Source organism: Silurus aristotelis (assembly GCF_946808225.1).
Source record: "Silurus aristotelis genome assembly, chromosome: 27".
Lineage (NCBI taxonomy): Eukaryota > Metazoa > Chordata > Actinopteri > Siluriformes > Siluridae > Silurus > Silurus aristotelis.
The window spans coordinates 15,443,076-15,465,497 of record NC_139600.1 but is presented as its reverse complement, the minus strand read 5'-3'; the positions used below and the strand labels follow the sequence as shown (position 1 = coordinate 15,465,497).

The following is a 22,422-nucleotide window of genomic DNA, read 5'->3' as shown; positions in this document are numbered from 1 at the left end:
AATGGAAAGTAAACCTGTAACTCATGTTTACATGGAGATGTTCCTCATATCTCTATAGCGCAATTGCAGCTTTAGTTTAATTTTAACACCACATGAAGTTTGACTCCAAAGTGAAAAGTCGAACCTGCAACACATTTGCCTGGAGATGTTCCTCATATTGGATGCAATAGCATTAATCATCAACTGCACAACAGCTTTATTTAACATTAATTACATTTTTCAGACGCTCTTTTTGCAGAGAAACTTAGCTTAGGTGCCTTGTTCAAGGGCCCAGCTTGGTGGCAGCATGGTGGAACTGGGATTTAAACCCATGGCCCTCCAATCAGAAGTCCATTGAGCTATAACTTCCCTACTTAATAAATGCACACCACAAAAATATTCTCCAGTGTGAAAAGTCGAACCTGCAACCCATTTGCATGGAGATGTTCCTCATACTGGATACAAAGCCATAAATCATCATCAGCATTAATGAATACAGTGACATTGTTTTCTTAGCGTTCATGAGCTGTGCGGCAGAAACATACAATTCTCCCTTGAACTAGGAAACCCAAACCAGATCCAGCATGACATTTGTGCACAAAGCCAACTCTATGAAGATCTGCTTTCCATGGGTTGGAAGATTTTGTCGTTCATTTACAAATGAGAGCTGAATAAAATGAATTCTTCAACACTCTGCCCACAATGGAAACGTTATTTCTGCAGATCTGGGCTTTTATGTAGGTCATGTATTTCAGAACAATTCACAGTTGCATGAAATATTCATGAACAAAACATTTGATGCATGTTTTATAGCTATGTTATGGCTTTGTTTTCAGGTGCCTTCAAAGCATTACATTATCACTGACATGAGCAAAATCGCTACATCTGGCACGCAGTAGCACATATAATTCTGCATCTAAATAGAATGGAGTACAGTCTCGTGCTAGTCTCTGGAGTGATTTATGGAATGAGAAATCCTGAGCATGTGATGTTCTCTCTAAAACCACAGCCGGGCAGCTCCATCACCTTCTGTACGCTAATGATAAGAGCATGGCGTTTTCCAGGCACTCGTTTACCGCAGCGGGTTTCTGTAGGCCCAGAGCGATAACCAGGAACGAGCTGGAACGTCCTTCAGCTTCCCACAGAGAGCACTTCACGGCTGCTGAGGGGATTGGGAGTGTGCCGGTTTGAGCTGAGAGAAAGAAACAGTCTGCAACTCAAGTTCTTTTATAGCGAAACATTTTACAGTTACTATAACACGGCTCCGGTGTGGGTTCATAAACTCCTTATACTCATAGCTATGGGTGGAGGATATTCCATATATTAAATGGTTTTTATTAAAATAAAGTATATGATGGTCGTATTTTGGTGTAGTGTTACAGCCATTGCAAATGGTTAAAATTTGTTTGAAACACAGCCATTTATAGCATAATACTACAGACCTCAGTGTAGTGTTCCATAAACACGTCACGCAATAGACAAATACTGTGACATGAGGCTCTATATTCAGTTCTTATAAATAATCAGATGCGATATTGGCAATTTTTTGGTTGTATTGTACCTTCGAGATGCAGTTAAGTGAATAATTCATATTTTACTTTTTCTGGCCCAGAAATACACTCCAGAAATTCCACCCAGGATGAAAGTGTTCAGCTTCACTTCTGCTTTTGAAATTCATAAAGGCCCATATCATCCCCCCATATGGCAAGAATATGAACGGTTCTGCCATTGGTGGGGATGAGCAGATAGGAGGTATGAGCAGACCAGGGTGGGATGAGTAGGTGGGGGGGGTGTTATGGTTGGATGAGTAGATAGGCAACCTTGTTGGGTAGGTTAGAGTGGGATGAGTAGATATCTGGAATGGGTAGTTTAGGGATGGATGAGTAGATATCTGGAATGGGTAGGTTATGGTGGGATGAGTAGATATCTGGAATGGGTAGGTTAGAGTGGGATGAGTAGATATCTGGAATGGGTAGGTTATGGTGGGATGAGTAGATATCTAGAATGGGTAGGTTAGAGTGGGATGAGTAGATATCTGGAATGGGTAGGTTAGAGTGGGATGAGTAGATATCTGGAATGGGTAGGTTATGGTGGGATGAATAGATATCTGGAATGGGTAGGTAAGAGTGGGACGAGTAGATATCTGGAATGGGTAGGTTATGGTGGGATGAGTAGATATCTGGAATGGGTAGGTAAGAGTGGGATGAGTAGATATCTGGAATGGGTAGGTTATGGTGGGATGAATAGATATCTGGAATGGGTAGGTAAGAGTGGGACGAGTAGATATCTGGAATGGGTAGGTTATGGTGGGATAAGTAGATATCTGGAATGGGTAGGTTAGAGTGGAACGAGTAGATATCTGGAATGGGTAGGTTATGGTGGGATAAGTAGATATCTGGAATGGGTAGTTTAGGGTGGGATGAGTAGAAATCTAGAATGGGTAAGTTAGAGTGGGGTGAGTAGATATCTGGAATAGGTAGGTTAGAGTGGGATGTATAGGTAGCTGGAATGGAAAGAAAGAAAGAAAGAAAGAAAGAAAGAAAGAAAGAAAGAAAGAAAGAAAGAAAGAAAGAAAGAAAGAAAGAAAGAAAGAAAATACCCGAAGATTAAAGAAGAAAGTAAGTAAGAATGTTGACTGCACAATAGAGTGTTTTATTAGAATATTTATTATAAGTTTGAGACTAAGCAATATCGAGTCTGATCTCTCTGGTAGTGTGTGTGTGTGTGTGTGTGTGTGTGTGTGTGTGTGTGTGTGTGTGTGTGTGTGTGATGTGTGTGGTGTGTGTGTGTGTGTGTGTGTGTGTGTGTGTGTGTGTGTGTGTGTGTGTTTGTGTGTTGGTCTAGTGGTACCCCACGCGTTTTCCCTTCATCCTCAACTAGAGCACGTTACATAAACATATGGCCACAAACTTCAGTAGACTCTCGTAGCTTCGTCAATTCACAAAACTGCTGCAACACTTTCTTACTCTTACTGCATCTTTCACTCTAACAGGAAGAAAGACAGGAAGTCGAGTGAGCACCAAGACGCCTGTGTTGTTTGCTCAAACTCTGACACGTGTTTATGAGCCGCAAGAGGAAGGATGTACGAAGTCGGTGCTTATTACTAATATTTTAACACTTCACGTTCGCTAACAGGAAATTTGCTTGGGTTCGGGGGCAATGTGTGAGTGTGTGTATAAGCTGTCAGGCATCACGCCGTGCCCATGACGAAAGCGACCGTCGTCAAACTCGCCGTACTCATCATCCTCGCCTTCATTGTGTGCCTACCAGAGTTCTTTCCACCAGAAGGTGAGCTGTCACAGTGTGTATGTGTGTGTGTGTGTGTGTGTGTGTGTGTATGTGTGTGGGTAGACTGAATAATCCAGCAGTGTGCAAAATAATTCACGTTTAAGTTTAAAATGATAGAATCTCCTAATTATTAATTTTGATGCTAGCTATTCCACCATGTTTGTAAAAATGACTCTGTTCTGATTGGCTGAAAATAATTAATTAAATATCTACGTTCATTATAGGATGCCGTTGTTATGAGGTTTATAAACTAGGCCTCATTTTTCAACTTTGTTCCACCTGCACTATATTTACTTTCACATTTATGGCATTTGGCAGAAGCCCTTATCCAGATCGACTTAATATGTATGCCATTCATACACCTGAGCAGTTATGTGGTTAGGGGCCTTGCTCAGGGGCCCAGCTTGGTGTGGCTGGGATTTGAACTCATGACCTTTGTTGCCGATGTCGTAACCCCTAAGCTACGACCTCCGACGTACCTGTACGTGGTTCACTTGAAGACCACTAGGAGAACCAAACCTGTTCCAGCATGACAATGCACCTGTGCACAAAGCCAGCCCCATGAAGACATGCATTCCATGGGATGGAGTGGAAGATCTCCTGCTATAAGTCTATTAAAGACCTTCAGGATGAATTAGAATGAATGCAATAATAAAGCAGCAGTTAGTGTTTGTTTGTCTTGTTTTGATTAGCGTTTGTTGGCATCTACTCACTCACCAACATCCAGTTACCAGCATCAGTTCAACAGAAAGCAGAACATTTAGAGAGGAATAAACAATAGAAGAAACTCCCGACTCGAACTCAACACAACACACGTGACCTAGTTTGTATGATCTTTTTTTTTTTAAGTAGCTAAAAAGAAGGTTTTGGGCTCATAATATCTTAAAAAAATTATCAATCAGTGTTTGAGTCATTAATATTATTCTATTAATAGATCAGTGTGCTGAGAGTCACATTTGAGTCTTTTCACATAAACTGAGGTGATTAAGTAAAGAATCTTGTGATAAAAATGATAATAGGAACATTATAGTTATAATAAATCACTACTTTGTTACTTAAGTAAGTTTGAAGGCAAAAAACTAATTTTACTGAAAAGTGAAAGTGCACTTTTATTTTTACTGGAGTCACATTTTACTGAGTGGATCTACTTTAACTCAAGTACGTGGTTTGTGGACTTCATCCGCCACTGAAAACCACAAAACGACCAATCAAACTTGAGAATTGTAACTGTAGACATTGTTTTGCCGGATTGAACAGGGATGATGTGGCTTAGATCAGTGGTCCCCAACCCCCAGGCCGCGGACCGGCACCGGTCGGTGGGTCAATTGGTGACCAGATTCCCTCCACCACATCTGTCTATGACTCACTCTTGATGCGTGTCATGATGCCTTAGTCACATGACTTATCTCCATCCGTTACCTTCTTAAAGAAGCTCCGGCCGCTAACACATAATACATTACCGCTAAATTCAAACCCCCAAGCGAGTAAAATGAACAAAAAACACCACAGTGGATTCACCTTTATTATTTAGAAAATACCATATAGTTTTGGGGGAGTGGTGGCTCCAGCGGCTAGGGCGCTGGGTTGCCAATCGGAAGGTCGGGGGTTCGAGCCCCGGTATCGCCAAGCTGCCACTCTTGGGCCCTTGAGTAAGGCCCTTAACCCTCTATGCTCCGGGGGTCCCTTACGAGGGAAATATCAAGGTCCGTGACGTCGGAGTGACGTAGGGCCGCCTTCCCGTGGGCTCACCACCTGCAGGAGGGACCGTAAGGGACGGTGCTGTGAGGATTGGGCAGATGTCGAACTGCTTAGACTGCTGCCCCCGCGACCCGAATTACAGATGAGCGGGAGAAAATGAATGAAATATTCATGAATGATTCTCACCATATAGTTTTTATGTTCCAATAGTTTTTATGGTCGTATCATTTTATTTTGTTGTATTTATCCGCCACACCTTAAAAGTCCGTGAAAATATTGTCTGACATTAAACGGGTCCGTGGCGCAAAAAAAGGTTGAGGACTGCTGGCTTAGGGTATTGGACTTTGGGTCTGACGGTCATGAGTTAAATCCCAGAAACACCAAGATACCACTCCTGGGCCCCTGAGCAAGGCCCTTAACCCCATAGCTGCTCAGTTATATGAATGAGATCAATGTAAGTCACTTTGGATCAAATCATCTGGCAAATATTGTAAATATAATTGTACAAAAGCGGATCGGATCCCGGAACTTGCGTCCCTCAGGTCAGAATGATGGCAAAATGCATCTTACGTGAATAGGGTTGTGAAAAAGTTTGTTCCAAGTTGCGTGTCACGTTGAAACAGAGCTATGTGCACACGTCCTGTAGCGGAGTCAGTGTTTACACAACCGACAGCCACAAACATACAACCAACGGCAATTAGAGCTTTCTTCAGTGTAAAGAAGAACAAGGTAGTTTGACCCCCAACATCACAGAGTGAATCTGGGATTATATGAGTATTCGAGGAGCCTAGATCCATAGAGGATTTGTGTTTACTTCTACAAGATGTTTGGAACAACCTTCCACAAACAAGCAAGAAGACGTGGCAGAGTGGTCCTCACACCACATATTGGGGTCGATTTGGATTTCTCTTCTGTTTATTTACTTTTAATTTTGTTTATTGATAACAAATAATCTTTTTTTTGGAAGCATTCCTACTTTCCTACTTGCAAGTGTGTGTGTGTGTGTGTGTGTGTGTGTGTGTGTGTGTGTGTGTGTGTGTGTGTGTGTGTGTGTGTGTAAAAGTAAAAGGAAGTGACTTCCACATCTGACCCTGAGGCAGATCAATAAAATCATCTTGTTAGAGCTTTTAAAGGAAGCTTTTTATTTTTTTTTTATATCCAAGGTGACTTTCCAAAGCGATTCACAATCCAGTCCCAAATCCAAAAGTGGCCCTGTGGCAGTCATGGGGTTTGAATTCACAACCTTCCTGAGACAAGAACAGGATCTCAAGGGCTGAGATGCTGCTGCTGTCATGACAGGAAAATTATAGTTCACAGACACCAAAACAAAAACAACATGTAGTTATTTAACTGTTCTCTCAGCGTGTTCTCTCAAACAACTTTTAAACATTCAAACTAGCAGAGGCTCGTTTGCTCTATCCAACTAAACGGGCTAACTCTCAAACTAGCATTCCAGTCAACAGGCTAACCCTTAAACTAGCATTCCAGTCAACAGGCTAACCCTCAAACTAGCATTCCAGTCAACAGGCTAACCCTCAAACTAGCGTTCCAGTCAACAGGCTAACCCTCAAACTAGCGTTCCAGTCAACAGCCTAACCCTCAAACTAGCATTCCAGTCAACAGGCTCACCCTTAAACTAGCGTTCCAGTCAACAGGCTCACCCTCAAACTAGCATTCCAGTCAACAGGCTAACCCTCAAACTAGCGTTCCAGTCAACAGCCTAACCCTCAAACTAGCATTCCAGTCAACAGGCTCACCCTTAAACTAGCGTTCCAGTCAACAGGCTCACCCTCAAACTAGCATTCCAGTCAACAGGCTAACCCTCAAACTAGCGTTCCAGTCAACAGGCTAACCCTCAAACTAGCATTCCAGTCAACAGCCTAACCCTCAAACTAGCATTCCAGTCAACAGGCTCACCCTTAAACTAGCATTCCAGTCTACAGGCTCACCCTCAAACTAGCGTTCCAGTCAACAGGCTAACCCTCAAACTAGCGTTCCAGTCAACATGCTAACACTTAAACTAGCATTCCAGTCAACAGTTTCTCTCTTGTTCTCTCTAAAGTCTTACAGATCCAGTTTAATTGTGCACCTTTTGACCCTTGTGACCCTAAAAGTGGGTGGGGCCATTATGACCTACAACAGATCTACAAGAATGGCTCTCCAGGTGTCCCTCTGCCCCAGTGTGAGGCAAAAATCACAACCAATCAGGACGGTGCTGTAAACCAGTACTTTGTGTGCGAGACTCATGCAGACCTGCAGAGTCTGTGGACCAACGCCTCAGTCTCAGGTGAGCTGCATTTGGTTCATCCTGGTCCAGCAGGGCCTCCATAAAGACTTAAATAACCACGCATGTTAAATTCGCTGGTGTGTTTTATTTCCAGAAACTGACATGGACGTGATGGTTACACTACAGATCACCGCTCCTCCTTTTCTGCAGAACGTGAGCATAAATGGACATTTGAACAAGAGCGGACTTCACATGGAGACGAAACACAACATCACGCTGATCGCCTGCTGCTGTCTGAACAGCAGCACATGGCAGAACAAAGGCTCTTCGAGTGAAATGCAAAGCTCTCATCGATCAAACGCTTCCAAACCTGCTGTCTTCTCAGCAGGTCCGAGTGATGAGGGAAGAAAACGTTCTCTCAGTACTAATCACACGCACCAGTCCAACAGAAGTCGTTGCCTTTTTTACCTTGAGGACTTTCAGACGATGTCTTCGGAAACAGGTGATGTTTGATCAACTCGAGATGTTTTCCCGAGCTCTAGATACTTCATGTAGAGATAAGATGAGGTTCAGCTGGCTTCCACAAAAACAAGCAAGCATGCAACACCATGCATGTTGCGTCCGGGGTAGCTGGCTGAACCTCTGCTAATTCATATCAAGCATCGCATAGCTTTCGGGTCACCCTCCGTTTATATACCACCTGCATTCCATATGTTACCCTGCACTGTCATGAGATTTTAATAGCGCCTCCTGCAGTACACACGAGGGATCTCAATTCTTTGTTAGTTTTTAGTTTCTTTGTTATACCCCTGGCATTGTTGTGTATGTTTTCACGTTTAATAATTATACCAGATAAACAGTGATACTGTGTTGAAAGTTTGAGGGGGAGACTAAACAAACTTGCGGTTCACCACTTAATACATTTCTGTGAAGAAACTTAGACCTTCAACGCAACACACATTTATTCACGTCTTTTCCTTTATTACTCGGATATAAAAAAAATAAAAACTCCACCCGTAATTATTATTTTTTTTAATCACTAAACGTTTGTTTTACCGATGCGTCAAGTCTCAAACCGAGCACCAAAATCCGACATGACGCGCACGTCCAGCAATTAAAACTGTCCGTGTGGAAACATAGCAAAAGTTCTGTTCGGTGTTCTGATGATTTATTTTGTTCCGGTCATTTAAACCGCCACAATTACTTTGAAGAACATTTAGTCTTTATGCGTTGAGTTCGGTGTCACTAATGAGTTTAGATTTTTTTTTAACTATTTTAAATAAAAATTCCTGCTCAGTTGAATAAAATCTAAAATAATATTTTAGAATATTTTAGATATATTATATATATATATATATATATATATATATATATATATATATATATATATATATATATATATATATAAATATTATATATATATATATATAAATATTATATATATTTAATATAAAAATAAAATAAAGAAATCTCATTAATGCAATACACTTTTTAAATTAATGAAATAAAATTCAATAAATGGAAAAAAACTCTAATTTAATAGATTGTTAGACAACATTTGGGTAATACAGGTGTGTGTGTGTGTGTGTGTGTGTGTGTGTGTTACATTTTAATATTTAATTTTCAAAAGATATGATCTACTTTACTGCTCTACTTATTTCAGCAGATTTTAACAAATGTGTTCATTCCTTACTTCCTTCATTCATTCACTCCCTCGATATGTGGAATTGCCAGGATTTGCCAGAAAGCTGGACATAAAACACTGAAGGCTCCATAGCGCTAGCATTAGATTCTTTAGCGTTTTTATGCATGCGCAAAACAAATCGTATTTCCAGTACGGAGTGAGTAGCCACAGTGACACTGCGCTCACTCTAGTTTCTTTTTTATACCCCTGTTGTGTATTCTGAAGAATAATAATGATTATTAAAAAATCAAAAATAATAATTAAGATAATTAAAAAGTCTGCCCACTTAATATGTTCCTCAGATTGTAACTATGTTTGATTAGCGATCTGCTTTTAGTTCACGTGTACTGATTCGAAAGCCTTGTACTAAAGAATAACTTACCATTACACCCCAAATATATATATATATATATATAAGACAGAAAAGCAGTCCGACGCGACCCTTGTTTTTTTCTTCGTACCCGTTTATTTTCTGCACTGAACCATGACTCCAAAGTCTCCGTGCTGAGGTTTATAAAATCCCTGATCTCGGCTCCCATGAGACATCGGCCCACATATTCAATATCAATTTACCTCTTTCTGTCTTCTCTCACTCTCCCTCCTTTCCCCTCTGTCCTCATCGCTCCTTATACATTCCAGTCGAAAGGTTATCCGAGGTCTATTTTTTTTTTCATTCCGTCTATCGATTCTGGCAGCGACGGCGATGGCACCGGCTTCATATTTCACCTCTGCTGCTGCCAAATTTATAACCTCAATACCGTACGTCCCTCTATCTGCTGAGAGTCGGCCACAAATCGCTTCATGTAGCTCGGAGTCATCCGGGGGAGAGAAAGTTCACGTGGATCCAGGATTAAAAATATAGCTAAAAGTATGGGGACACCTGATTTCTCTTCTTCCACAAACTGTGGAGGCAGAAAATGCTAACATCTTTAAATGCTGGAGCGTGAAATATTCCCTTCGCTTAGAACTAGGAGACTCGAACCCGTTCCGACATGACGACGCACAAAGCCATTTCTATAAAGGTCTGCTTTACATGGGTTGGAAGATGTAGAAGATAACTCCTGTTATAGAGCTCTGAACACCTTTGAGATAAATTTCTCCTGCTGACTGCACCCCAGGAACGTCCTCACGACACTTACATCAGTACCTGACTTTAATAACGTCCTTATGGCTAAATAAATCTCCACACAATTTTTTACAAGATCTAGTGGAACATCTTTCCAGAAGAGTGATGTTTATTATAACAGCAAATGGAATGTGGAATGTGGAATGAGATGCTAAAAAATAAGCACATACCGATCGTACGCTTAGGTGTCCACAAACTTTTGCTTATATAGTGTCTTATGTCCAAAAAGTGTCTTGTGTTTTTATTTTCAATTGTGATTTTTTATTAGTTTTTCATTCATTGCTCTGTGATTTTTCTACTATATACTTAGATTTATTTTTATTTTCTATTTTATTTTTGTGTGATCCCCCACATGATTCAATAATTTCTTTAAATAATTCCTATATTCAAACAAAAATCTTTTCATACAGTTTCTTCTGATTACTTTGACCTTTTCCACATATGAAATGCCAGGTCATCATCTTAAAGTGCACCTCCACACATTTGCAATTCACACAAATCACATGCGAATGTAATGAAACGTAACGATTATGAGATTTATGCTAATGGTCTCTCATCCCCTCCCTGTGTCCTCAGAGAGGCGCTGGAGTGTCAGTACCATCGTGTGGTTGGTTCTGGTCTTAATGGTGGTCTTGTTGGTCCTCCTGGGAGTCAAGGATCAGGTCTTTAAGAACAGACACTGCTGCAAAAGTAAGTCTGTTACCCTCTGCCTACACATGAAGCCTAAACTGAGTGTTGATCTGCTGAGAGAGGAAACTAATCTCCACCTCAACCTTTCTAAACGTCTAGAAAAAGTGATACCGGATCGAGTTCCTGTCAATCATCCAAACACGTTTTCCATACGCAGAGTTAAATGTGAGTCATCAGTTGTTGTAATTGTTACTGGAGTGGTACCATGTTCTGTACCTGTTTTATTTACCTGTGGTGTAAAATATACACCTTGTTCAGCAGCTGTGCAGAGAGGTGATCTAGATATCAGATTACAGGAAGTAATAAAATAATACTCCTATAATTCTCTCTTTTTTTTCCAGCTTTAGGTGATTTGCCTGATAATGCATCAGCGATAATCACAGAAGGTACGTTAGGCCGATGCCATTCGCATCTCGATGCGTAGCCAAGAAACAATACATTACATGCGATACAGTTCACTCCATTGCGATGCAGTGAGCTCCAATTTCGAATTGATTCAAGACAGGCAGCAAATCAATTTCCTTTCCCATCACACCTAAATAAAATCCGAGGTTTTTTTCCTGTTGTGTGTGCAGGAAGTTACAGCTCTACCTCTGCCATGTTAATCTGTATTCTATGTGACTCTCAGGACAGATATAGACCTTCTGTACAATTGTTTGCTATCAGAAGGTACACAAATGGGTGAGATGGTCTGTGTATTAGATGTGCATGAGTACCATGGTGACCTCACTTTTCAAATAGGGGTCCAAAATCTAATGACTAAATCACTAAAAACCCCATCCAGTGGATGTTTATTCCACCACCAGAACAAAGAGGAATTTTGAGGCAGGCCCTCCTTGAGAGATGGTATGACCAGAGGAAGAGTGGTAGAGAATGGAGGGATCAGTCAGGGGTGAGACAAAATCCCTTATGATATAAAGGGGTGCTTTGTAGAGTTTTTAAATGTAATGCATGCAAGCCAATGAAGAAAGTGTATTAATAGGGTGCTGTTGGATAAAACCTGGCAACCCTGGGTAATGATGTTCCCTCTTGAGTGTGTTCCTCACAAATGGGAAACATACTTGCTATATTTCAAACACAGTTATGTTGAATCGTATGTACGCCAGACGATTGTACGCCGTTGTGTGATTGTTACAGGGTTACATTAGAAATTCACAACCTGGCAACCTATAACATAAACCAAGTCTGGTAGCTTCTTGTCCTGACTGAGCAAATTCGAAGGCCAGAAGCTGCTCCTGGACTTTTGAAAGGTTTTTGTAGACAAAAAATAAATAAATTAAAAAAAGCGCCAATCCTTTCTTGTATCCCCTGTGGACATTTACTGCTCTCTGGACTAAAAGAAGAAAAATCCTATAAATAAGTAAATACACAGAACTTTGAGGATCACATAAAAGAATTACACACAAGTTTGAGTCTTCTCCATAAGACAAGTTCTAGAGAACAAAGGTTTTTTTTTTTCCAGGACTGCGAGTGTGAACATTGTGTTTCTATCAAAACTGACAGCTTTTAAAAATGTCTCCGTCACACATCTGTGTGCAGATCGAGAACTGTTCTTGGAGAAGACGCCGCCAGATTACTCACGAGGTAGGAGAAAGACGCCAGATTTCTGATCTAATCTCTTCCCCTGCATGACTTCACCCCGGGATTTGTCCGAATAATTCATGTCGGCTTTGAAGTGGAGATAAAAAAAAAAGGCTTTCCTTTGATATTTGGGATCTATGGATATTAGCCATAAATGCCTGGTGTCAATCCAAGCTTCTGTTTCTGAACAAAAACCCTGATTAGACTGGACACATAATGTCAATCCTAATATTTATAATCTAGAATTGATTTTAATACTTGGAATTTACAGTCTCGGATGTGAAATCTTAATCTGGGTTTTATTATCAGGTTTTACTCTGGTATTATAATCAGAATCTTAGTCTCATTACTCTTGTCTGGTTTATTCTGAGACTTGATCTGGGTTAGTCTGAGTATTGGTCTGGGTTTGTCCTAGTTGTGGTGTGTCAGAGTCTTGCTGTGAATCCAATTAGTCTTAGAGTTGGTTCGAGCCTCATTAGTCAGAGTTTTGGTCTGGGTTACTCAGGGTCTTTATCTGGGTTAGTCAGAGACTTGGTCTGAGTTAGTGAGAGTCTTGATCTGGGTTAGTCGGAGACTTGGTCTGGGTTAGTCAAAAACTTGGTCTGGGATAGTCAGAGACTTTGTCTGGGTTAGTCAGAGACTTGGTCTGAGTTAGTCAGAGTCTTGATTTGGGTTAGTCAGAGACTTGATCTGGGTTAGTCAGAGACTTGGTCTGAGTTAGGCAAAGACTTGATCTGGTTTAGTCAGAGTCTTGATCTGGGTTAGGCAGAGACTTGGTCTGGGTTAGTCAAAAACTTGGTCTAGGATAGTCAGAGACTTGGTCTGGGTTAGTCAGAGACTTGGTCTGAGTTAGTCAGAGTCTTGATTTGGGTTAGTCAGAGACTTTATCAAATTTGTCAGAGTTTTGTTCTCGGTTTGTCAAAGCCTTGGTCTGGGTTTGTCTCAGTTTTGGTCTAAGTCAGAGTCTTGGTGTAAATCAAATTAGTATTATTATTGTTTTGAGCCTCATTGGCAGAGCTTTGATCTGGGTTAACCTGAGTTTTGTCTGGGTTAGTCAGATCCTTAATCCAGGTTAGTCAGGGTCTTGGTCTGGGTTAGTCAGAGACTTGATCTGGTTTATTTAGGGTCATGGTCTGGTTTAGTCAGGGTCATGGGTGAAGTCTTTCCTGGATTGCAGTTCACAGTTTTCAAGATTCAGCTAAACCCATACTAAAATATTCTTATTTTCAGCTCATGTAACATCTCAACAAAGAAGAGTTTCTTTGGCTTCGACAGAAAGGTTCCTTCAGGCCTTTCGGGAATCGTACAGGAGAGGTGAGACTTATATAAAAGCTTGTGTGAGATTTTTTTGCCTGTGACATTTACTTGTGACACTTTGAAGAAAATTTTTTCAAATACTTTATCTTCCAACTTACACTGAAACCTGAACATCCTTCATCCGTTCTGATTCTATTTCACCAGACCTCTCTCCAATTCCTGAGCTCTCTGTGACGGGTACAGCATGAAATCCCTTCATTTACACACATCACACGTCTCGTCCTCAGACTAGAGAGTGTGGCTTGAATACAAACGCATTATTCATAACTCTTTTGCAATTTGTATACATTTGGTGCCACATGTGTGTGTGTGTGTGTGTGTGTGTGTGTGTGTGTGTGTGTCTGTGTGTCTGTGTGTCTGTGTCATACCTCAGATGGTTCACTGCGAGAAAACGAAGAAGAATACGATGAAGATGTGAGGTCTGTTGTGATAGCAGGAAATGGTTGGTAACCTTTTTTATGAACAGATTTGTACCTAATTATAAACTTTTAAAATAAAATACACAATAAAAATTATTGTAATAATTCAAAGCACATAAAATATTCAAACTCAATAAGATTACATATTTTGGATATACTGTAAACAGAAATGGACTTAAGTAGGAAAAAAACTCATAAATAAACAAAAGTATATGATAATTTACAAACTGGTGCCAAATTTGAGTAAAATACAGTATAAAGTGTGTCAGTATCCTGTCAGGATTCAGAGAGCGTCAATTCTCCTTTTGTCACATGTGGACCTCAAAAATACCTTTTTACTGTATGAGGTGGAATCAAAAAGTTTTGAGACTCGCTCTGTTTACGAGAAAGTATTTTATTTATCTATGTTTACACACAGTACGGAACAAAATCTGCTATTAGATCTACAGAGAAATATCACACTCTCTGTCTAACGGCACCACTTTTTCTTGTCTTTCTAGCGTTGCTGCATCATCGTAGCCATCCGTCGCTGGAAAGCTGCCATTAGTCAAAAAGCCCAGGAGGAAAGGATATTTAAAGACGTCCAAAATAACTCCAAGTCTAAAGAAAGCTGAGCTGTAGAGCTTGCTGTGGCTTTGAGATGATTCACACTGGATTTATACGTTATTATAAACACCCACGTTAATGGAGTGAAAAGAACAAAAAAAACCCCCGAAAATTACTGACTTCTGATGACACATTTTATGCTAAAACACACCTGAGAACTATATCTCATATATATACACACCTGAGAACTATGTACACGGTGTGGCCCGCCTTTTTCCAGCTGCATCTTCTCAAAAAACGGTTCCCACAAAGTTAGTTTGTAGAATATTCACCCTATAGGGACAAAACTATTGAGACCACCAACCTTGTCCACCCATATGTGGTTCTTCCACAACATTTTACCACAAATTTAGAGGCACAAACATGTATAGAACATCTATGGACGTGCTAGCATGACATTTCTATAAAATCTTCCATGAAGTTCTGCTTCACATAGGCTGGAAGAAGTGGAAGATCTGCTGTTATAAAGCTCTGAACAGCGTTTGGGATGAATTGGAATGCTGCCTGCACCCCAGAAGCTTCCTCACCGCACCTCACCTACATCGATACCTGACTTTAGTCATTTGCTAACACAAATCAGAATTTCATTAAAAACATGGAAATACTCGAATCTTAAATGCTGGCATCTTTTCCACGTCGTTCCTGACCAAAGAACAAGTATCATGATGCTAACTAAAGCTCACGATGACACACAGGGGATCGAGTTAACCTTTTATACATTAAGCCAAAGATCCTCAGTCTCAAGATATACATGAGCACAGAGGAACCGAGAAGCTGATCAGAAATAGACTCACCTTTCCATCAAGGTCAGAAATTCATGCTTGTGGTGCGTAGTGAAGAATCCATTTCTTAAAAGAAACACACACGAAGATATGTGAGCTAAGGAGGCCTGGGGTGATGAACAATTCAACCCAAAGGTGCTCAGTGACATTGGAGCTCTACAGCAGATCTTTCACTCCAACCCCTTTAAACCAGATCTTCATGGAGCTGGCTTTGTTCCAGAGGTGGCAAAAGTACACACATCCTTTACTTAAGGAGAAGTACAAATACGGGTAAAAGTTGAAGTACTGATTAAACTTTTTTACTTAATTGAAAGTAAAGAAGTTTTGGCTCAGACATGTACTTAAGTAAAAAGTAGTTATTACTGCTACCTGTTTTAGCTGTTAACTGGACCTCACATCATAGATAGATGGATGGATGGATGGATGTGATAGCCTAGTGGGTTAATGTCAGTATCCCCACAAGGATGAGTTTGAGAGTTTGATTCCTGGTTGCTGTGTTGGTAAATAAAACTTCTGGACCTTGTCCCCTCTGAAAACATTTCAATTCTGTCCTTTCTGTGTTGGATTGATTTCCTGGTCTTTAATGAAAAATAACTCCACCAAAAACTTTTGTGGTCGCTCAGTGGTTTAAGGCTTGTGCCTCATCTAAACATGCTTCCCAGTCTGATCTCTTCCATGGTTGAGTGGGTTAAGGCTGGTGCCTCGCTGATGGTGAGGATCAGGGTTTGAATCCTGCTTTCTGCTTGCTAGTTGCGACGTCTGTTCCTGTTTCCTAAATCTTTCTTTAGCTTTATATTCTTGTGTTGATGGTTTAAAGGTAGATAGACCTGCTCTAAACACCGTTCCTGGCTTGTCTTCTCTGATGGTCCAGTGGGTTAAGACTGGTATATCGCTGTTGGTGGGGTCCAGGGTTTGAATCCTGCATTCTGTGTTTCTGTCTGGTCTGAATTTCTTGCTTTGAAGACTGAAACAAACGATAAACCCCCCCAAAAAAAGAAGGTGAGTTGTGGGACTTGATGGCTTTGTGATAAAAGCCTTGCCTCTGAGCTCAGAGGTTGCTGGTTCAAATCTGGCTTGTCCCCACACTGGGTAAGCTGTGTGGAAAGTAGTGTCTGGTGAGCAATGAGGTAGTTGACCCTAAACAAAGGCTGTGAATACTGGCTGCTTCACAGCCTCAGAAAAAGTAAGGGTGATAGTTTTGCATATATAGGGAAAAATTCTGCCAAAAACCTAAAGTCGATACTTTTTTGAAGGTTTTTGCTTCATAACCCCCTGTTTTCAGCTACTCAGACACCGGGGGGGCAGATGCCCGGATATTGTCCCCCCTGCTTCAGGATACACCCTCCGAAACCACATCCAACCTTCCACGCAGCCATTTCTGACACCTTCCTCACTACGGCCACCCGAACCTTCCACACTCTTAACTTTGAGCCATGGCCGGGGTTTGAACCGGCAACCTCTTAACCCAGAGGTAAAGCTCTTCCAATTGAGCCACAGGATCTCCTGCAAGAACCTGATTTGTAGGACCTTTTTTGGTTCTTTTTAAAAACTTTTTAAACAATTTAAAGGATAGCTAAGGGGTAGGAATTGAACCGGGTGAGTCAGATAGCAGCGACCACTTCACTGACCATTACACCAACACAGGAGAGGCAAACAAGCCTTTGCTTATTGGACTCTTGGCTTTTCTATAGTTAGGAGATCACTGTTTTCTCTTAGATCATGATGGTAGAGGGTCAAAACTTCTCCTTCCTGTACATTCTCTCAGTAACTCGAAGTCTATGAGAAGTGACTCAGGTACAAAAACCACATCTCCAACACCTGCACCACTGATAGACCATGATTTACCAGCAACCAATTTTAATGACCTTTTATTGTTCTGTTTTTAAAAACTTCTTATAATGTTTAATATGAAACTAGAGAGAAGAATCGAACCAGGGAAGTCTTTCATTATAGATCACTAATGGCATTACTTCAAAACTCAAAACTTTGTTAGACGTGTAAATAAGCAGGAAAGACAGAGACAAAGACAAAGAGACACAGACACGGCTTTAGAAAGAGTGAGAAACAAATAGAGAGACAGATACATGAAACATGTATCATATGTACAGCATGTGATTAAATATAAAGGCTATATCAGTGCAGAGACGTGTGGACATCATTTAGAGCCTTTGCTATGTTTCCACACGGACAGTTAATGAGGTGATACCAGAGAAAGTGCACCTCTTCAAATCAAGTCAGGAAGCTTTTATATATATATATATATATATTTGTGAGAATTGTGAGAATCATGGTGGATTTTGGTGTTTGATTTGAGACTCAGAAATAAAAAGAAAGTTTACTGATTAAAAATATTTTTATCTCAAGTTATTTTATTTATTTTATATCTAAGTAAAGAATTTCGTGCTGTTTAAAATAATTTTAATTTTGACAGCCAAATATATATATATATATTAATACAAAACTAATTAAAAATGTTGTTACCTAATGAATGTGTCCAGGCTGAAGATCCACATATAGAACACAAGCAGAGAAAAGATGATGATGATCAGGAATGTGTCTGTTCTCAGTCATGTTCTCATCACTGACTCCATCTGTCTCATCCACGTTAACCCCAAACTTCTTACTGCCTTCTGTGGTGAGTGAGGGTCAGGACCAGCGGATTAAAAAAATCGGCGCGCAATGAAAATAAAAATTTGATATTTCACCAAATCAATGGATTAAAACTAAAGTAACGAGTCGGTTTTGAAAATGTAAGAAGTAAAAAGTACAGATATTTGTGTAAAAATGTAATGAGTAAAAGTAAAAAGTTGTCTGAAAAATAAATAGTGAAGTAAAAAAAAATTGATACCAGAAAAATCTACTTAAGTACAGTAACGAAGTATTTGTACTCTGTTACTTCCCTCCTCTGCTTTGTTCACAGGGGTATTGTCATGCTGGAACATGGTTTGGGTCTCCTAGTTCAAGTTAAGGGAATATTTCTTGCTCCAAAAACATCCTGTACAATTGTGTGCCTCTGATTTTGTAGGAACAGAACCACATTGCTAAAAAGAGCCCAGAAACACACCTAAACTTATTAGAAAGACCAAGCAGTACAGAGGCCTGTGCACGTAAGCCCTCAGTGTGCTAGCAAGAACGTTAGCTAGTCACTTGGTTAAGGCATGCTCAGTAGCTAGCATTCATTAGCTGCCTCTTATTCATTACATTTTTCATCTGTTTTATTTGTCATATGTTTAATTTACTGAGTAAATAAGACTCGTATGCTAATATTATGCTAATATTATTCGTATATTAATGATATACGAATATTATATTCATATAATAAACACTTCTGGTTTAAAATCAGTCAAATGCCAATTATTTATTTATTAAAACCTGTTTTTGCCTCATAATTACAACTAATATTATTAATAATATAAATATAAAAATGACCCATAAAAAATGATCAGGGCAAATCCCTTATCAATAATCTTTATTAATAATATTAAATAAAAAAGTTGTATTTGTTTCTGCCATTTTTATGGTATTAAAGAAACAAACGTGTGCATACTTTTATTATTTATTATTCACCAATTATTCACATGTTTAGAGTTTGTAGAAGTAACTATAGAACTTTTTACATTCAGAAATATCTTTATGATGTCACAAAAAACAAACAAAAAAAGAGTTGCTGAGCTGCTACTGTTGGGCCCTTGAGCAAGGCCCTTAACCTTAATGTCCATTAGACAAGTAGAAGCATGTTAAATGTTTTTTTTTTTACAGAATGATCATTAATATTAATTAGGGGAGAGAGAGAGAGAGAGAGAGAGAGAGAGAGAGAGAGAGAGAGAGAGAGAGAGAAAGAAATATGAGATATTAAATATGAAAAGAGCAACTCTGTTGATGAATTGATGGAATTCTGCAGAGCGACTTGCATTTGTCTCATTCATACTGAGACTGAGCAGTTGCGTTAGGGGCCTTTCTCAGGGGTCCCATGAGGGGAAACGTGGTGGTGCTGGGATTTTAACTCATGACCTTCTGATCAGAAGTCGAACATCTTGACCAGTGAGAGACACTTCCCTTCTGTTAGAGTGACCACACAAATGTCCTTCTTCTGATTTATTATTATACCTTCTAATAACCAAGTTCTTCTCAAAACCATTTCTTCTTGGGTTTTTTTGTTACAATTGGAACGGTGTAAACGTTTAACATTTTATTTGATTGTTTCTAATGTAAAAGTAGAACGATCGATTTGTCGACATCTTTATAACGTCGTGAAAAAAGACCAGTCGTGTTTCATGTCTGAAAATTTTATTTTATTATTATTGAGTGTGTAAATCGTTCTCAGGAAAGCAACAGCCACGTAGTGCACATTAAACACACACACACACACACACACACACACACACACACACATTACATATACAATTAGACGTGTGGTTCAGTGGATTTATTCGAGACGCAACATCCAAGTCCCGTTTTTTTTAATTTTTTTTTTTATACCATGTTCTCAGAAATAAACCGGAAATTGAGGTACAGTGAAAAGCAGGTGAAACTCAAGCGTTCTTTACTGATGCGTTTTTAAAATCATAGCTACACAATACGACCAAAAGTTTGTGGACACCTGAGCATTCGATTTGCTCTTACAGTAATCCCCTCTTCCTCTGGGCAGATGTTTCTCTAGTTTTTGTGGAGATTTGTGCTCGTTCACATGGGTGTTAGAGAAGCCTGTAGCTGATGTGAGTGGGGTGAGGACGTTCCTGAGATGCTTCAGAGCTCTATAGCAGGAGATCATCCAACCCATGGAAAGCATATCTTAATAGCATTGTCATTCTGGAACAGTTTTGGGTCTTCTAGTTCAAATGAAGGGAAAGTTTTATTCTTATACAAGTGTGTGTCTCGAAAAACTGGTGGAACAGATTGAGGAAGATCTGTTAATGGGTGGAAATGTCAGGTGTCCGAATACTTTTGTGTATACAGCATATGAAGCTGAAGCTAGCCGTGAAACTCTCTAGACCCTTAAACCCCTCGTCAGATGTTTGGTCACCAATTAAATTCATCATGTGTAAGTTTTATCGTTTCAAACGCAGGTTTCAATAAATTGAAAAAACACACTGAAGACTTTCTCATGGCGGAAAAACCGCTGACTCGTCAAAACGCTGACACTGAAGACTCTTTCCGTAAATGGTTTCGAGGTATCGTACGTCACGCTTTTTTACTGTTTTTAAATAACAAATTGAAAATGTTTTCAGTCATAGGTTATAGACCTCCGAGCAAACGGTTACTATAGCGACAGGAACGCTTTTGGTCTTTACTTACACGAATCTTCACTGGCACAAGTGTTTTAAAATAACTTATCACAAAAATTGTATTTTTTGATATATCGAGTGTTTGCGGTGTATTGCACTTTGCTTTGCGGACAGTCGTAGGAAGGAAACTCTCACACGATCAACACTCAGGCTGAGTGGGCCGATCTGACGGAGCTGGAGCCGGGTCTGGATCCGAATCCGTTTCGGTTCTTGCCAGGGTTCTGTTGCTCTGGATGTGGGAGACCTGCAGAACTGGCAGGAGAAGCTGGAATGCATTGTGGATGTAGGTTGTGCTGTTATTGCCCTAAAAACACACACACAAACACACACACACACAAACACACACACACACACACACACACACACACACACACACACACACACACACACACACACAGTCTTTTATGGTTTTTGAGACAAATGTATGTTCCTTGTATTCCAAAAACAAACAGGAATTGGACAGTGAATGAGTGGAAGAAGCTCTGTGGACGGATGAGTCCTGATATTTTTGTCTCTAACAGAAGAACTTGTGTAAGAACAGAACAGATGTTATCAGACTCCCTCACCCCAAAACTCACACATGGAAGCTTAAAGGTTTTGGTTTGTTTCGGATCAGGGAAAGTTGGAGACTTATTCTGGAAAGTGAAAGGAATCCTGAACCAACACTACTCCCATTCCACACTTTAACACCATGCAGGTCCGTCTGTACTGCGGCTCGTTGGAACCGATTTCACCGTACAACAAGACGATGAGCAGAAGCGACGAGTTCTGTAAGCGTTATTTAGAGAACAAACAGTGGTCTGGAGTGATATCTATCATGGAACGACCTGCTCAGTCACCAAACCTAAATCCTATTAAACTGCTCTGGGATGAACAAGACAATCTCCAACCAGTGAAGAACAACTTTGGAGAGTTGAAGATTCATAGCAAATTTATTATTGTCACTAAAAAATAAAGTTTGTACATTTAACGATTTGTTTGATTTAATATGACATGATTGATGATTGTAGTTTTCTGCCCCCTGCTGCCTGTGAAGTGAACTGCAACTCCATTAACTCCAATAAAAACATTCATTACCCTTTTACTTTTCCCACAAACCACAAAACCTGCATGAATGTATTGAAAGGAAAAGTCTGTCCTGGATGCTTTAAATATAATAAACAGGAGGTATTAGGGATGATAATCTTCACAAATGCATCAGTGAATCGGCATGAATGCAAACGATGTAATGCTTCGATTTAAAAAAGCAAGTTGGCATTTGTACGGCGGTGCATCGTTTTTTAAACATATTTGCGTCGGTAAAAAAAATGAGTGATTTATTTATAATTATAAATAGTTGCGCTATACTTTTATTATTTAAAAAGGTGAGCAATAATTTGTGAGCAAAATTTTCTGTTTCTTCTCTTCTTTCTTCTTTGAAAGTCCTTGCATGTGAAGGATTTATTATAAATAGTTGCCTGAAAAAATACTAATTAAACACTTACTATAGAGACCCTTACATGCATAAGGACTTACACTGAAGACTAAAGACTCTGATCATGTGATAAAACTCCTAGCTCACTAAACTCCTAACTTCGACCCAACACCGCCCCCTTGTGTTCGTCCTGAAAATCTCAGCAAAAATGATCAACGCTGATGTACGTCATTACCTCCAACATCACGCTGTTCACCAGAGGATTTAACTCTTCTGCTTTTCTCTGACTCTGAAAAAGAGACAAGGTCTGAACATATAAAATCTGT

The 22,422-nt window shown here is 39.8% G+C and overlaps 2 protein-coding genes across 9 annotated transcripts in view; one reads left to right on the top strand and one right to left on the bottom strand.

Moving 5' to 3' along the window:
* The first annotated feature begins 2,520 nt into the window (after positions 1-2,520).
* On the top strand, positions 2,521-15,611 carry LOC310721334 (uncharacterized protein). Its single transcript, XM_083532952.1, has 12 exons — positions 2,521-2,597; positions 2,972-3,267; positions 7,028-7,252; positions 7,347-7,694; positions 10,579-10,692; positions 10,792-10,857; positions 11,034-11,078; positions 12,232-12,276; positions 13,504-13,587; positions 13,735-13,767; positions 13,964-14,032; positions 14,510-15,611. The coding sequence occupies exons 2-12, from the start codon at positions 3,183-3,185 to the stop codon at positions 14,554-14,556; spliced, it is 1,161 nt and encodes a 386-aa protein (XP_083389078.1). The 5' UTR covers positions 2,521-2,597; positions 2,972-3,182; the 3' UTR covers positions 14,557-15,611.
* A 4,059-nt stretch (positions 15,612-19,670) lies between these two features.
* Positions 19,671-22,422, bottom strand: part of fam114a1 (family with sequence similarity 114 member A1) — a 12,549-nt gene continuing 9,797 nt past the window's right edge. For all 8 annotated transcript variants that reach the window (XM_083532872.1, XM_083532875.1, XM_083532871.1 and 5 more), the window contains exons 12-13: positions 22,332-22,385; positions 19,671-20,986 (exon numbers count right to left, since the gene is read on the bottom strand). In XM_083532872.1, coding sequence (XP_083388998.1) covers positions 20,822-20,986; positions 22,332-22,385 — 219 coding nt within the window. In that variant the 3' untranslated portion in view covers positions 19,671-20,821. The remainder of the gene's footprint in view (positions 20,987-22,331; positions 22,386-22,422) is intronic.

Excerpts from the sequence above, each read along its gene's own strand:
- LOC310721334 (XM_083532952.1), top strand. The coding sequence starts at position 3,183 with ATGACGAAAGCGACCGTCGTCAAACTCGCCGTACTCATCATCCTCGCC. Across the intron at positions 10,693-10,791 it reads GAACAGACACTGCTGCAAAA|AAAAAGTGATACCGGATCGA; the intron begins GTAAGTCTGTTA and ends CTAAACGTCTAG. Across the intron at positions 12,277-13,503 it reads GCCGCCAGATTACTCACGAG|CTCATGTAACATCTCAACAA; the intron begins GTAGGAGAAAGA and ends TCTTATTTTCAG.